We start from the raw sequence: 14934 nt of genomic DNA, 5'->3' as shown, positions 1-14934 counted from the left end.
CTACAAGTCAATGGAAAAGATAAAGCATTTCCATAGAAAACATGGTCACGCGGGGAAATATTTGAAAAAGTTTGCATTATTTTGTGTAGAGACAATATCCAAATAACAATATATGTCTGAAGAACACAGTTAACAAATAATTTGTTTTGATTTCGTTTTTCAATGTAGTCTTCTACAGTGATCTTGAGTCGTTACGTGACTTAAATATTGAATTCACTCTAACTCTTCTAAAAACATCACCATCCGTCTTTTTCAGTATGGTAAAATGCAAATATTCTTTGCATTTAACGAATCAAAAGTCTAACAGTTTCCAGTTATTCAATAATTTTGTTACTTGTAATACATTGTAGAACATTTGATGTTGAAGTTTCGTGTTTTCATTCCATGTTTGCAACATACTTTTAAGTATTGACGCAGAAACACGGAATATCATTAATAGTTTAACTAAAATGCTCTTTATTTTAAGTGCATTTCGAAATATATTTCGAAATAAAACGCTAAAAATATAAGTTAACACGTAAAAGACTTCCTAACAAGGAATGTTGTTGCACGATATACAAAGCCTTACGTATATATTGTCAAAGTATTCCTGCTATAATCATATTTGAACGGTAGATGAAGGAGTTTATTCAATACTTATTGTTATAATGAAGTTGATTCACATCTAACCAAAAAAGTACAATCAACCCAACCCAACTCACTGTAGTTATATAGTTTCGCAAATGATGTTTGTTTAATCATCTACCAGAGTTTTATTCACACGAAACTATAGTCAATGTTATATATGATCTTTTCCTAAGTCTATTTTATTTAAAAGATTTTTCATATGCGCCAAGCACAATACTAATTACATAAAAAGGCCTTCCATACGAGATGCATTCATCTAGATTATGTTTGTTTTTACGATACGAAACGTTTCCATGCCCAATAATTTCATGTTGTCAACTTCAAAAACACAATGTAACTACAACAAACCATCACTATTTAAAAACCTCAAGACCCACGCCATATTATAAATTCCCATGGACGAAAGTATGTACTATATAATCATTGAAGATGATTTTATAATAGCTTATAATTATAAATTGATGTTTTCCGTTGCAGCACATGCAAACGGATTTTGTCACGATATGCAGGCGGCCAGAAGAGCGTTTTTGTTACTGAGAAGTCACGAACGACTCGGTTGTTCCTCTTGTAAACGCTACACTTTGTGTATCTTGTCAAAAAAATTAACGGCGTATTTGTTCAATGCAAAAAAAAAATAAATGTAGAAAGGATTTTTAAATACTTACCGTTAATTATCCAATAAACGCCCCCTATCAAATAAACGCTTGGTATCCAACAAGCGCCCCCCTCCCTGAAAGCGTTAGTTTGTATTTAACGTGTTTTTTTTTGAATAAACACCCAGTCTATTATAGACGTCTCCAACACAATACCAGTGATTATATATTATAAAAGAGGTTTGTTGATTTGGCTCGGAAACCGTGCCTTTGGTCTAGAATAACATGCCTTTAGACACTAATTTAAAATTTAAAAGATAAAATTCCTTAACTACATGCCTGTTTTTTTCAACATCCTTTAGTATTAGATGAAGTTCCCTCTTCATATCAACTAAGCCTCTCCCCCCACCCCACCCCCACTTCCCGAGACAGACAGATTCACAGAAACTTGATGGACGAGTTGGGACTTAGAAGATTTGCTTATGTCTTGAGTGGAAATTGCTCAATAGCAATTTCTACAGACCGTATTTCCTCTAATAAACGCATAGTCTCGATTACACACTCCTCTTATAAACGCCTCACCGATTTACATAGAAAATACATTACAGCAACGTGGGAAACTCGATGAGGTCTCATATTCATAAATGTCAGAATATATAATAATATCAGAATCTGAATATATGAATTCTTGACTTGCAACCGCTCTCTTGAGATTTACCAAACAATGTTGCTCGCCTACGTCGGCTGGTGCCAACAATAACACTGATAAAATATTCTTTTCTATCATATCACCAACATGGCGGAATTGCAAGTCAAGAATACGTGCCCCAACAATCATCAAGTTTGCTACGCCACTGCAATATACGCCTCCCTTGTACAAATACCTGCTTCTCCTCTTAAAAAGCGTAGTATTACAAGACTATTGGTTGTCAGGGAAAAAAAGCAATATAAATCTTTAAGCAATATTGCAGATAAATGTGCTACAAATAAAAGGGTTGCATGTTACGTCACGGCCGCCATGTTGGTGGACAAATACAAAAGGAATATTTGATCAATGCTATTGTGGGCACTAGCCGTCGTGGGCAAGTCACAATGTTCGACAAATCCGTGGAGGTTGGTTGGCATCCAACAATATTAATTTGGCGGAATCACAATTAACTCTTATACTAAAATATGACGCCTTTCTGATGCCTTAAAGTTGCAGTGTGCACCGTAATTTTGCTCTTTTTAACGTTATGTAATTTTGTAATGCAAAGTCATTGTTCTTGATTTCTTTGTTCTATTGTTTATTAATTTATATTTTTTATTGTAAAGTAACCGCCTCTTTCTATCACTCGCCTTCCTACAATACACAATGCATCAAGTTTCTTTGAAAGTTAAAAAATGCCCCCGCGATGTGGTGTGTACTAGAGGAAATAAATACCTGTACTTATCAAATTTTACTGTCACTTAGGTTTCAGTAGGTTTCCCCCTCGCCTAAAGTGAATTACTACCCCCTCCTGTTTTGTATTAACGACATTAACATGAAGTATATCGAAAGCCCACGTGTAAACCACGTGTTTCGTCGCAAATAAATATGGCGGTTGTTCGCACGAGTAGTTTGGAGAATGACCAGGTAAATTTATTCTATTTTATTGCTCTTTGCTGCTTTTTATCTTTTATGCTATTTTACAATAAAACTATTAGTGAAGTTTCTTTAAGTAGTTGAAACAGTTAAGCCATAGAGAACGGCAAAGCCATATTTGGTAGGCCGCTGAGAAAGCTCATTAAAAGTTCGGTAGTTGCGTTCGTCTTGTTGATATTTTTTGACAGAGATTTTAATGATTTTTCGATTTACAATTGATTTCATCAGGTCGAAATGGCCGTTCGTGCGTTGATGAAATATTTGGAAAAAAAGAAAAGCAAGGAAGCGAGTTTATTGAATGAAAGTGAATTAATTTGGCTTCAAATTTCTTTAAAGAAAATTCCTCAACTAGATAAGAAGCCAAAGCGAATGTAAGCTATACTTTCATTTGATTTGTATTTATGTACAATCGGTTGATTTTAAAAGCAATTTTGACAATGATATGTTTGTTTGACGATTGTAGACCTTTACCAAAACCCCTTTATAAGCATATGAGTGATGTTTGTCTATTTACAAAAGATAAATCATCCATTGTAAAAGAAATGCTTGGAAAGAAAGGAGTTTCTTCGATCACAAAGGTTTCATTATGTTTTTCATGTTTTGTAGTCAGCAAAGTTTCGGTTTGTATGTTGCATGGTCTAATGACAATATTTATTTGATAGGTTATTCCAATCTCAAAAATAAAAACACATTATAAGTCGTACGCCTCGAGACGGCAGCTCCTTGGAATGTATGATGTGTTTTTGAGTGATGATAGGATTTATCACTTGCTATCTAAAAGACTGGGAAAGGAATTTTATCGCAAAAAAATGTGGGTTGATGTTGATGTTATGATCATTCAACATTTGTTTTACCTTATTAAGCATTTTAAATAAAGGATAATATTCTTCATTTTTATTTTTTTAATCATGTTTTGACATAAATTACGTACAACCCATCTTTAGTGCAATTTAATTTGTATCAAAAAATATTGTCATTTATATAAACAATGTGTTACTAAGTTCATATTTTGTATGATTCAAATCTTGTCGTAGGTTTCCTCAACCTGTTGATTTCAGAAAGAAAGATTTGAACAACGAAATTGAGAAAGCTTTAAATTGTACTTTAGTTTCATTTGGTCAAGGCTCTTGTAGGTAACGAAATTTATGTGAAATATTTACAACATTTTGCATTTTTAAAATGGTTTAACTAAATTAATCAAGTGCAAATTACATTGACAAATACGAAAGATATTCACAGACAGAAACACTGACTGCAGTTTTTTTAACATCTGTAGTGCTGTTCGTATTGCTCACACTGGAATGACTTGTGAAGATGTAATACTTAATGTTATGGAAGCTGTTCAATGCATTGCTAAAATAATACCACGTGGTTGGTCAAACATCCAGTCGATGAATATCAAGTCAGCCAACTCGATAGCCTTACCTATATATACTTCGTTGCCAAATAATATTGATGTGATTGAAAAAAATTCACAATCTAAAAAGAGAAAGACAGAGGATGTTAAAAAGGGAAAAGGGACAAAGAAACGTAGAATCAAAGAAGTCAGCAGCTAAAGAAATTTTGTTGTGGCTTCAGCATCAGGATTGAGCAGAAGATTTTTTTACATGTATAATTGATGTGGTACAGTGCATTTACCATTATAATTCAGCACAAATTTAAACGTTGTATTTTGTCCCTTTTACATGAAAAATAAACATTACATAAAAGAAAATCTAAACTTTCAACTAAACAATGCATCTGAATTGCATTTTTTTCTGTTGTAAGATGCACGAGCAATCTAGGTTTAGGTTTTGCAATGAGCCAAGGTTGAAAAGTGTTGGTTCATTGGGATCTTACTAGTGTTGTACAACTAGTTTGAGTCATCTGTTCACAGTTGTTTGTGCAGTCTGACTTTTACAGTTATGTAAGTGATTTGGTGTTCAATTACTGGGTGTAAAACAATTAACTTCTAAAGAAATTTACAATGAAGTGAATGATTTGAACACAAAAGTATCGTTACATGCTTGAAAATGTAGATTGTCCAAGTTAGTTCAGGCCTGAGAACGAAGATTGTTGCTGTTAGGTTTTGATAAACAGTTTTGACCACTTCATACCAACACTAACAGTCGTCAGGACTCAGGACTACACTAACCTGGACAATATACACCTTCAAATATGAAATCAACTAAGGTAATGATTTAAAATTTACAAATAAGAACAAAATCTGGAGGCTAAGCCTGGTGAAACCGCGGAAATACATTTGATTCTGTAGGTAGTCCTCTGTGTTGTCCGCAACAAATGCGTCAAATATATCCCGCATTTAAGCGCGTGACAAAAAAGGCGGCCGCTCAACTGATTGCTTCAATCAAATATATTGGGAAGGAAGTTCCTCGCGAATTTTCCGAAATGATTGCTGGTTGTCATGCTGTTGTGCAAGCTCTTTTGGGAACATTGCTTACATGGAGTTTGACAGCAGCCGGAGCTGCCTTAGTGTTTGTTTTTGATGGAAGTCAGGTTTGTGTTTTTACGATTCAAAGTCAGTGTAACTGTTTTATTGTGCAATTGAACATTGTGTAATGAATTGTTTTTAGCGTAAAGTGCTGGATGGAAGTCTTGGCTTTGCTGCGGGGGTTAGTTTTGTATTTATTTATTTTGCTGTCATTGAGTGTACAACTGCTAGTCTACTACTGTAGTCAGTAGTCATTGTCACCCCGCTAAATTGCTAAATTTAGTCCTTTCGTGACTTGTAAATTTTTCTGTATTCACTCATTGCAAAACAATAGATATCCATTGAAACGAATAATGAAATTTTCATAGCAGTGATAGCACTATCCAATTTTTTTGACTTGATATGCTACTGACTGCAGTCATTAGGCCTGGTTGATCTGTGCAACGACAAACTACTTATCTTTTTCATTTAAGGTGATGACTGCTGCCTCTTTCTGGTCTCTTCTTGCTCCAGCCATCGAGATGGCATCTCAATCAAACATTTATGGCCAAAATGGGCAATATTCCTTTGTACCAGTATCAATTTTTCTTTTGGGAGCAGCATTTGTATATTATGCTGACATCTTTCTGACATATCTTGTAAGTTGTCGGTAAATTAGTTTGAAATTGTTTGAAATTACTTCCTAGATTTCTTAAGTTATTATATGTCAAATGTATTATGTTTTGAAATTTCACAGGGCTACGACTCAGAGAATATTTGTAACATTTTCTCACCGAATAAGACAGAAGACGAGAAAGTCAAAAATGGATTCAATGTTACAGCTTATAATAGTCTTTCTGATTTAAGAGACGATACAAAAATAAACATTGTTCAAAGAAGAAAGCCTAATAGTTCACAAGAAGATGTCATGTCTAATTCCATTGAAAATGAAATGGACAGCGTAACTAGTCGCACAGATTGGATGAAAATATTTTTGCTTATTGTAGCAATTACTGTGCACAACATACCAGGTGTGTATAGAGATCATAAGAAGGCTTTCTTTATGATTGGTAGATGGGCAAAAAGATTTTCCTTTTTTGCTTAGTAGCATTGTTATAGGTGCAGGAAGTTAGGACAGTATATTTATGCATGTTTATAAATGTAGATCGTCCAGGTTGGTATGGTCCTGAGAAGGACTGTTTTTGTTGTTGTTGTTGACTGACGTTTCGACACCTTAGCAGTAGTCGTCTTCAGAGTCAAATGAGGAGTAAACGTACGTCAGGTTAGCCATATTTGTAATCTGCTTCTTACGTCATTGTACGTCATTTTTCCTGACGTTTACTCCTCATTTGACTCTGAAGATGACTACCGCTAAGGTTGTCGAAACGTCAGTCAACAACAACAAAAAAAGTCCTTTTCAGGACTATACCAACCTGGACGATCTACATTTACAAACATGTAACGATACTCCCGGGTTCAAACCATTTACTTTAGTATATTTATGATTGACTACATTGTTTTCATTAAATTTAGTAATTGACATTACATCATAGTTAAGGCTTGATTACATAGTACAATTGTTATTGTACAACAATGTCAGTTCATTTTGTATTTAAGAGACATTCAGTGTCAAGTTTTTTTGTGTGTTGCTCATAGGTTGGGACGTTGCTTAACTTTTGACAATATAAAAATGTACTTCTATGACACAAGAATGACCATATCAAAACTTACTAATAATTTTTTATGTTACTAAAGCATGCACTTTTTTCTGCTGTCGAGGGAAAATATTCTGAGCTGCATGCAATAAAGCAGCTTTGCAATTGTCTTTCCAAGAGTTATGTGTTAGTTCCAAAGGCTAACTTCTAGAGGCTCAGTTCTAGAGGCTCAGTTCTAGAGGCTCAGTTCTAGAGGATCAGCTCTAGAGGATCAGTTCTAGAGGATCAGTTCTAGAGGATCAGTTCTAGAGGATCAGTTCTAGAGGATCAGTTCTAGAGGATCAGTTCTAGAGGATCAGTTCTAGAGGATCAGTTCTAGAGGATCAGTTCTAGAGGATCAGTTCTAGAGGATCAGTTCTAGAGAATCAGTTCTAGAGGATCAGTTCTAGAGGATCAGTTCTACAGGCTCAGTTCTACAGGCTCAGTTCTACAGGCTCAGTTCTACAGGCTCAGTTCTAGATGCTCAGTTCTAGAGGCTCAGTTCTACAGGCTCAGTTCTACAGGCTCAGTTCTAGATGCATTCTTCTAGATGGTCAGTTCTACAGACTCAGTTCTTTTGGTCAGTTCTAGAGGCTCAGTTCTAGATACGCTCTTCTAGATGGTCAGTTCTAGAGGCTCAGTTCTAGAGGCTCAGTTCTGTAGGCTAAGCTCTTGAGGCTCAGTTCTGTAGGCTAAGCTCTTGAGGCTCAGTTCTGTAGGCTAAGCTCTTGAGGCTCAGTTCCAGAGACTCAGTGTGTGTGTTAGAATGTACATATGCACATATTTACGAATTTATTGTAATTGTGTCTTTTGAACAGAGGGTCTTGCTGTTGGTGTTGGCTTTGGAGCAATTGGTAAAAGTCCCTCAGCTACCTTAGAAAATGCAAGGTAAAAATACAATTGACTGTTTCATTTTCTTGCCTTTTAAACCATCCTTTAAGTATATTCTTTTATGGTTTTAAGAAATTTAGCCATTGGTATTGGCATTCAGAACTTTCCCGAAGGCTTAGCAGTTAGTCTTCCTTTAGTGGCATCTGGCCTGTCGCCATTAAGAAGTTTTTTGTAAGTAGGAAAGAGTTTGTGTTTGCATAGATTGTTTTTCAAATTAATTTATGTTTGTGAATATTTCGTAAAGTTTCGGTCAACTAAGCGGCGTGGTAGAACCACTTGCTGGTGTATTTGGTGCTTTTGCAGTTGTGGTGAGTAAATGGTTTTATCGTGCATTCCACCCGAGGTATATTGTTGCTTCTCACTAAAAGTTATTCATCTTTCTCATTAGTTGGTAGAGCCTATACTACCGTACGCATTGTCATTTGCTGCTGGAGCGATGATTTATGTTGTCGTAGACGATATCGTCCCTGAAGCACAATCATGGTACCATATGACATTTTACTAAGGCCTTTAAAAGTTGATTTTTAGTTTCTGATCCGCGGGCAAGAATGCTCCTCTCTCCTGCCAGCCCGCGGCAGGAGAGAGGAGCATACGTACTCTATACTCTCAGGCAATACGTACTCTATACTCTCATACTACTGGCAATACGTACTCTATACTCTCATACGTACTCATACGTACTCTATACTCTCAGGCAATACGTACTCTATACTCTCAGGCAATACGTACTCTATACTCTCAGGCAATACGTACTCTATACTCATACGTACTCATACGTACTCTATACTCTCAGGCAATACGTACTCTATACTCTCATACGTACTCATACGTGCTCTATACTCTCATACGTACTCATACATGCTCTATACTCTCATACGTACTCATACGTACTCTATACTGTCATACGTACTCATACGTACTCTATACTCTCATACGTACTCATACGTACTCTATACTCTCATATGTACTCATACGTACTCTATACTCTCATACGTACTCATACGTACTCTATACTCTCATACGTACTCATACGTACTCTATACTCTCAGGCAATACGTACTCTATACTCTCATACGTACTCATACGTGCTCTATACTCTCAGGCAATACGTACTCTATATACTCTCAGGCAATACGTACTCTATATCTCAGGTCATACGTACTCTATACTCTAGGCAATACGTACTCTATACTCTCAATACGTACTCTATACTCTCATACGTACTCATAGGTACTCTATACTCTCAGGCAATACGTACTCTATACTCTCATACGTACTCATACGTACTCTATACTCTCAGGCAATACGTACTCTATACTCTCATACGTACTCATACGTACTCTATACTCTCAGCAAATGTACTCTATACTCTCAGAAGAGAGGAGCATATGTTTAAAATGCGGGCTGGCAGGCGGTTTGGATTACGTGACTAATGATCTCTAAATAACGACAGTATGCAGTACATTTTCACGAGATTAAAAATGTTTTTTATTTAAGATATTTAACGTCAAACACATTTTGAAAGCACTTCACATGTAATTCTTCCTGTTCTTAGTGCTTTAGTTGAAAAGATAGCCCATTTGTCTTTGCTAAAATTTAATCCATCGCAATGTATCTTCAAGTACTTGAAACCCATTGTTTACACTAAAGTAGTCCTAAAATAGTCATTTTCAAATAGGAAATGCGGGCGCCGTACCGCCTGTAACACAAACTTAAGATCATCTTATAGCGGCTTATTTATTAATTATACAACTGAATACATTCATGGATAAAGAAATGAAGTATTTTGTATTTTTTGTTTAGCGGCAATGGTCAATTAGCATCTTGGTGTACAATGGCAGGTTTCGTAGTCATGATGTCATTGGATGTTGGCCTCGGTTGAAAATGGATTTTTTAAGGCCTGTATTTTTTAAGGCTGTTTAGTAACAGCTGTAATGTGAAGCATATAATGGCTTGTATTTATTAATAGTAACATAGCGTCTATAAATTTGAATTTGCGTGCGTAATAAAAAAAAACGAATGTTCATTAGCGAGTGTTTCAAAAAGTTTAAAAAAAGCTGAAGATGCGTAAGTGCTTTGTTTAGGATGACGAAGTTTAAGGGCTTTTATTTTTTTATAACATATTTATAGTTTCGTAATACCCAACAATGTTAAACAAAGAAGTCGTTCAATTATGCCGCATCCTACGCTTATTGCGTGAAGCTTATCTGCATTCTTGACAGTTGTAGCATAGGAAAATGTTTGGCATGTATAATGTATGTTTTTTATTTTTCTGTTTTATTATCAATTAATAACCTATACAGAATGGGTAAATATGTGATTTTTTTAAGGTAAAAAGGCTTATTGTTAGTAGACGTTAATAAGAAATACCCTTCCCCAACCATTATAGTGTCATCCATTATAGTGTCATCCACTACATTTGACTATATTTGTCATGGCAGAAGTTCTTGCGAATAGTTTCTTGAACGAAATGTAAGGTATCATCTTGCCATAGTACTTCGGAATTTCTCGGCCTCACCTTATCGAAAATTATAGCTAAGATTAGTAAGTAAAAAATATAACTAAGTATTATGTTTCATTTTGTCCGAAGAAGACTTTTGCGTCTCTTGTTTTAGTAAAAATATTGAATATGAAGATGGATATTTTCATGCGAAAAGCCAATTAGATGTATGGCGATAATGAATATTTTCTCAAACTAAAAACGAAATCCCTCTCTTAACTATGGACAACCCCCTTGCGTGCGCAAGAACTATTCACTAAAATATCTTCTCACGGCAGCTGAGCTTCTCCCCGCGGTCCCTTACGTAAGTCAATGTAGAATAATTTATAATGAGAAAGACGTCAATAGCTTTTTTGAGGTGTATTAATCTGCTAGTTACTAGTACTCATTTTACAATGATAATTCATTATTGCTCAAATCTTTCAGTTGTAGCCTTTCAAGCACTCGAACATCTCGTAATCACTTACGTAAGAGCGTCGAATACTTGGTTACATAACGATGATAAATGATGATGTCATCTATCTGGTTAAAAGGTAAGTGTTCAATCCTTGATGTATCGACGCACTAGTGTTAATGAAAGCGTCTCAAATCAGAAGCTTTGCTTTTACGGGCTGGTAAACAACCCCACCTGTTGTTTTTCGCCGCAGAAGCCATCCCCCCCCTTCCCAAAAGTAAAATGCAGAGCAAATTTTGTTCGTTTATGGTTTAATGTGCGGGCGTTCATCTTGACTTATCTGGACTTGTCTAAATATCATCGTTAAGATGGTACGTTCTGACCACGCGCGAGGCAAACCTTAAATGGTTACTGCTTTTTATGGAAGATATGTCATCAAAACGGCAAGACGCGTACGCAAAACTATATCTTCGCAGTACATCTACGTAAAAGTGTATCTTCTAGCATATTTTCGTGCGGTATTCTGATGATTGAAACAATTTTTAATTTTTGACCGAACCTTTTGCGTTGAACGCATTTACTAACTTCGTGATTGTGTCGTGAGAGCGTTTACGACCGATGGATTGTATCAAAGATACGTAAAATCTTTCTCCGTTGTGCTTTCGAGTCACAATATAACTTATTTTTTCGATTGTTACATTTGAAGAGTAGCTAAAAAGTACTTTCCGTAGGCTTTAAATTATTATGTTTGTCGTAATTTGTCAGTTTTTGGTCAATATGGTTCGCTTGCAAACAATTGTTTTTTTGCAAGATCTCTTGCACACAGCGTAAAACTCATGGCGTATTTTTATCTTCTTTAAGTCTCGCACTCAAGTTTCCTTCACAATTCCTCGCATTCTCCTTCCTACGTCCGGTATTTTTCAGCTTTCTAGATGTTCCATGGGTTCTGTTCTTGAACGCCTCCGATTGGTTGTAGTTGAATCACGTGATGTGGTTTTGTTGCAGTGTTTTTCATCGGCCTGAGAAATTTTGATACACATCAGCACTTAAGCACTCGCCGCGTCTTGTGTGCACACGTGTTTAACTGAATGTATAGCTATTCATAAGTACTTTACTAAACCAGCATCGCATTTCGATAAAAGCTTGTTATCTATCTTGAGCGGACTTCACATGATGACGTTGCGTTTTGTTCGTCATTTTGTCACAGCGTATGTATGGTCTTTCTTCAACTGAATATATGTTGTCCGTTCGTTTTTAATGACATCGTGAGAGCTGGTTCTTTTTTTTTGGTAAAATCTCTTCCCATAAGCTTTTTTTCGATATCATTTGTCTTACCATCTGGTACATGCAACACCCCAGCGTTAATACACATCTCTTGAAATGCACTAATCACAGTTTTTCCAGCATTAAGAGCATTTTAACACTCAGTAACTGAAACGTTTTTCACACCCAACAGCATGTCAACTGTGCTCAAATAAAAGCTTTTGCCGATGATTGTGTTACCGCTCGATTACGCTGCCAAAAACTGCCCATTGTATGCTCCTCTCTCCTGAGAAAAAAAGGATTTGCACTGTCGTCCATCTCCGTATGAGTCCATTACTGATGATTTCGTGTTGATTGAAAGATATAAACTGATAAATCTTGGCGTTTGTCGCTGCCATCTGACAAATAAAACAGATATTTCTTTCTGTCATTCCACACACAAACACCAGACAAGAACTATTGGAAAGCGTCTTCTTGAAGTAGCCATTAAGAATGTTAACGTCTTTAATAAGCAAAAACAGTCGCAGTAGATCAGTGAACGAGTACGATTTGAACTACAGCAACAAGCCTGTTGGTCAAAAGTCCCATTTTAGATTTTTCTCTCGTAAAACCAGCAAAAGTTTCCCGCGCCCTCAACACATCCATAGCGAGCCAACGCGACGGAAGTTCAACTCTTCTCTTCAAATGCACAGGCATCAAAATTCATCCAAACGCGACATTTGCAGCTATGGTTCTACTACCAATGTCGACTTGAATCTCTCATCGAACAATTCAAATCATCGCAACTCTGATGACAATATTCCAATGGCGTATATTGACTCTCTTGGTACAGAGAGAAGGCTTGCGATCTGCTCTGAGTTAGAAAAAAACACGCTCATGAAAAATGGAGAGAGTTTGCTAATTTGTCATAAGAATTTGGTCATTCGAGACGTTTTGGAAAGCTATGCATTTATTTAACTTTTAGATATTGGCGATAAGATTTTATGGCAAAAAGCTCTTTTGCTACTGCACTTTGCGAGGAAATTGATGGTTTGCTTGGTGACGCGAATAAGAAGCTTACCTTCACATTACTGCCTGTAATGTTTAAAAAGAGTCAGGCTTATCGTCGAACTATGTCGAAAATATTAAACGGGACTGACTTATATAAGTATATAGGCTTATAATATTTCATTTGAGTATGTAGTTTGTGTAATATAATAAAAATTTTGTCGGCAAAACTTTGTCCGATAAGATGGATTGTAGCTGGCTAAATCTAGCTTAGTGTATTGTCTTTACAAGTGGCATCAGAGTATGGATTATTGATTATCTTACTTTCTAGAGTACAATTTGCCTTGTTGATATATGTCTTTATTTTATATGCTGTTTCATATATCCTTCGTACTAATCCTTGCTATGATAGCATCGACATTGAATTGTTGTGGTTTTGTCTGAAAAGTGATTAAGGAACCCGTAACTAATCGGTTTACTTGCTTTGAATTACATTTAAAACAATGGGACGGTGTTTTATAACCCTCGTGTGGTGGAAAATAGACGATATTTCTGTAAGTGGCACGACTTTTCATGCAGAAACAGCATTCTTTATTATGATTTTCACTGGCTAGAGCAATTGAGTATATAATTAGTGTTGAAAAATCAACGATGAAATCCGTACATGAACAGAAACGTATTCTGAGGTAAAAGAAAGATCTTTTGTACACCAGATACATTTTGAAATCAAGTGCAATCTCTATCAAACAAAGCCATTTTGGTTTTCAAGCGTTTTAAAAAGCTCAATCGTTATCTAACGATACTTAATGCGGACGTGCGTCTTATTCTTAGTTTCTTAACTTTCATTTTTCTTCCAATAAATCGTTTCATTTTCACATGTGTTATTGTGTTATCGTCTTCTCTGTTTCGCACGATAATCATGTATGTTTATGCTGTGGTTTTTGTGACCTTGGCTACCTGTGCAGAGAGGTCAGTCTGAATATCGGTTATGTCCTTTCCTGTAAACGAGAATGAAGTGATATCTTGGCATCTCGGAAAATAGTTCTCGATTAGTTATCAAGATAAACTAATTCTTAAACATCTTTCAACTATGTTAGCTTGATTCAAACAACCTCCCGCTTTGCGATACACTGCATTCTCATGTTTAATTCATTTCTCTTATCTCTTATTTATTTGTTTTTCTAACAATGACTTCGTTACTCATCCTCCGTGGCTAGATGCTGTGATTGGACAGCTACGTTGATCATCACGAAGATCTTGTCTCTTTCCTCCCTGCTGTAACAAACAGTGCTTCTTCGAAAGAGTTCATCGAGTCTCCGTATCAGAAATAGTGTTCTTCAAAACTGATAAAGTCACAGAATGTTTTGATTTCACTGACTGTCGAAGTTCGTATTGCAAAATGACAATTTCGGTTGTATCTCAGAGTTTTGTAGGACACTATCCAGGCCTTCATAGATGTAAACAACTTGATAGTTTCAACACGTTGTTTGTGAAAAGGGTTCAATTTCAACAACCCACGTTTTGCGGTAGATTCTCAAGAATACTCACTCTCTTCACTCTATATGCTAGTGTGTTTTCGTTTCAATATTATTGCTCTTTACTTTGACGATGTCTTGTGAGGAGAAAGAGATGTGTATTTTGAAGAAACTGTGAGAATAATATGCATTGTCTCGCTATCAGAAAGAAAATGTATCAAATTTTGACGTGTTGACGATGAAAGTTTGCGGTTTTCAAAATGACATGTTGTATCTTGCCCAAACTCCTTGACAAAACATGATTAGAATTTGTAAACTTTACATATTGAACAAACATGGCGAAATACAACTCCGAGCTTCCATTTTATTATCCGTGTTCGTACCTTTCTTCTATGAAGTGTAGATAAACGTAATTGTGAAAGAAATGGGAATATTACATGTCCTAATAGCGACAATGACGTAATTGCAAACGTCAA

The 14934-nt window shown here is 35.9% G+C and overlaps 2 protein-coding genes across 4 annotated transcripts; both read left to right on the top strand.

Annotated features, from left to right (window-relative positions):
• The first annotated feature begins 2578 nt into the window (after window positions 1–2578).
• Window positions 2579–4558, top strand: LOC124448179 (ribosomal L1 domain-containing protein 1-like). The gene is made up of 6 exons (XM_046999189.1): window positions 2579–2835; window positions 3073–3215; window positions 3308–3422; window positions 3507–3655; window positions 3879–3977; window positions 4121–4558. The coding sequence occupies exons 1-6, from the start codon at window positions 2797–2799 to the stop codon at window positions 4398–4400; spliced, it is 825 nt and encodes a 274-aa protein (XP_046855145.1). The 5' UTR covers window positions 2579–2796; the 3' UTR covers window positions 4401–4558.
• A 551-nt stretch (window positions 4559–5109) lies between these two features.
• Window positions 5110–13247, top strand: LOC124448178 (zinc transporter ZIP11-like). Of its 3 annotated transcripts, none has more exons than XR_006948963.1 (10): window positions 5110–5340; window positions 5418–5456; window positions 5749–5913; window positions 6012–6285; window positions 7767–7836; window positions 7912–8010; window positions 8084–8147; window positions 8228–8322; window positions 9643–10094; window positions 10766–13247. XR_006948963.1 is itself a non-coding variant. In XM_046999188.1 (9 exons), exons 1-9 carry the CDS (start codon window positions 5125–5127, stop codon window positions 9719–9721), a joined length of 1101 nt encoding a protein of 366 aa, XP_046855144.1. In that variant the 5' UTR covers window positions 5110–5124; the 3' UTR covers window positions 9722–13247. The 3 variants fall into 3 exon arrangements, 1 of the variants encoding a protein (XP_046855144.1); XR_006948964.1 differs by having other exon boundaries at window positions 9643–10872; window positions 12190–13247; XM_046999188.1 differs by having other exon boundaries at window positions 9643–13247.
• The last annotated feature ends 1687 nt before the right edge of the window (window positions 13248–14934 follow it).

This window comes from Xenia sp. Carnegie-2017, unplaced genomic scaffold, assembly GCF_021976095.1.
Source record: "Xenia sp. Carnegie-2017 unplaced genomic scaffold, XeniaSp_v1 HiC_scaffold_23, whole genome shotgun sequence".
NCBI classification, from domain to species: Eukaryota; Metazoa; Cnidaria; class Anthozoa; order Malacalcyonacea; family Xeniidae; genus Xenia; species Xenia sp. Carnegie-2017.
This window is presented reverse-complemented; position numbering and strand designations above follow the sequence as displayed.

Excerpts from the sequence above, each read along its gene's own strand:
- LOC124448179 (XM_046999189.1), top strand. The coding sequence starts at position 2,797 with ATGGCGGTTGTTCGCACGAGTAGTTTGGAGAATGACCAG. Across the intron at positions 2,836-3,072 it reads GTAGTTTGGAGAATGACCAG|GTCGAAATGGCCGTTCGTGC; the intron begins GTAAATTTATTC and ends TGATTTCATCAG. Across the intron at positions 3,978-4,120 it reads TTTGGTCAAGGCTCTTGTAG|TGCTGTTCGTATTGCTCACA; the intron begins GTAACGAAATTT and ends TAACATCTGTAG.
- LOC124448178 (XM_046999188.1), top strand. The coding sequence starts at position 5,125 with ATGCGTCAAATATATCCCGCATTTAAGCGCGTGACAAAAAAGGCGGCC. Across the intron at positions 5,457-5,748 it reads GTCTTGGCTTTGCTGCGGGG|GTGATGACTGCTGCCTCTTT; the intron begins GTTAGTTTTGTA and ends TTTTCATTTAAG. Across the intron at positions 5,914-6,011 it reads ACATCTTTCTGACATATCTT|GGCTACGACTCAGAGAATAT; the intron begins GTAAGTTGTCGG and ends GAAATTTCACAG.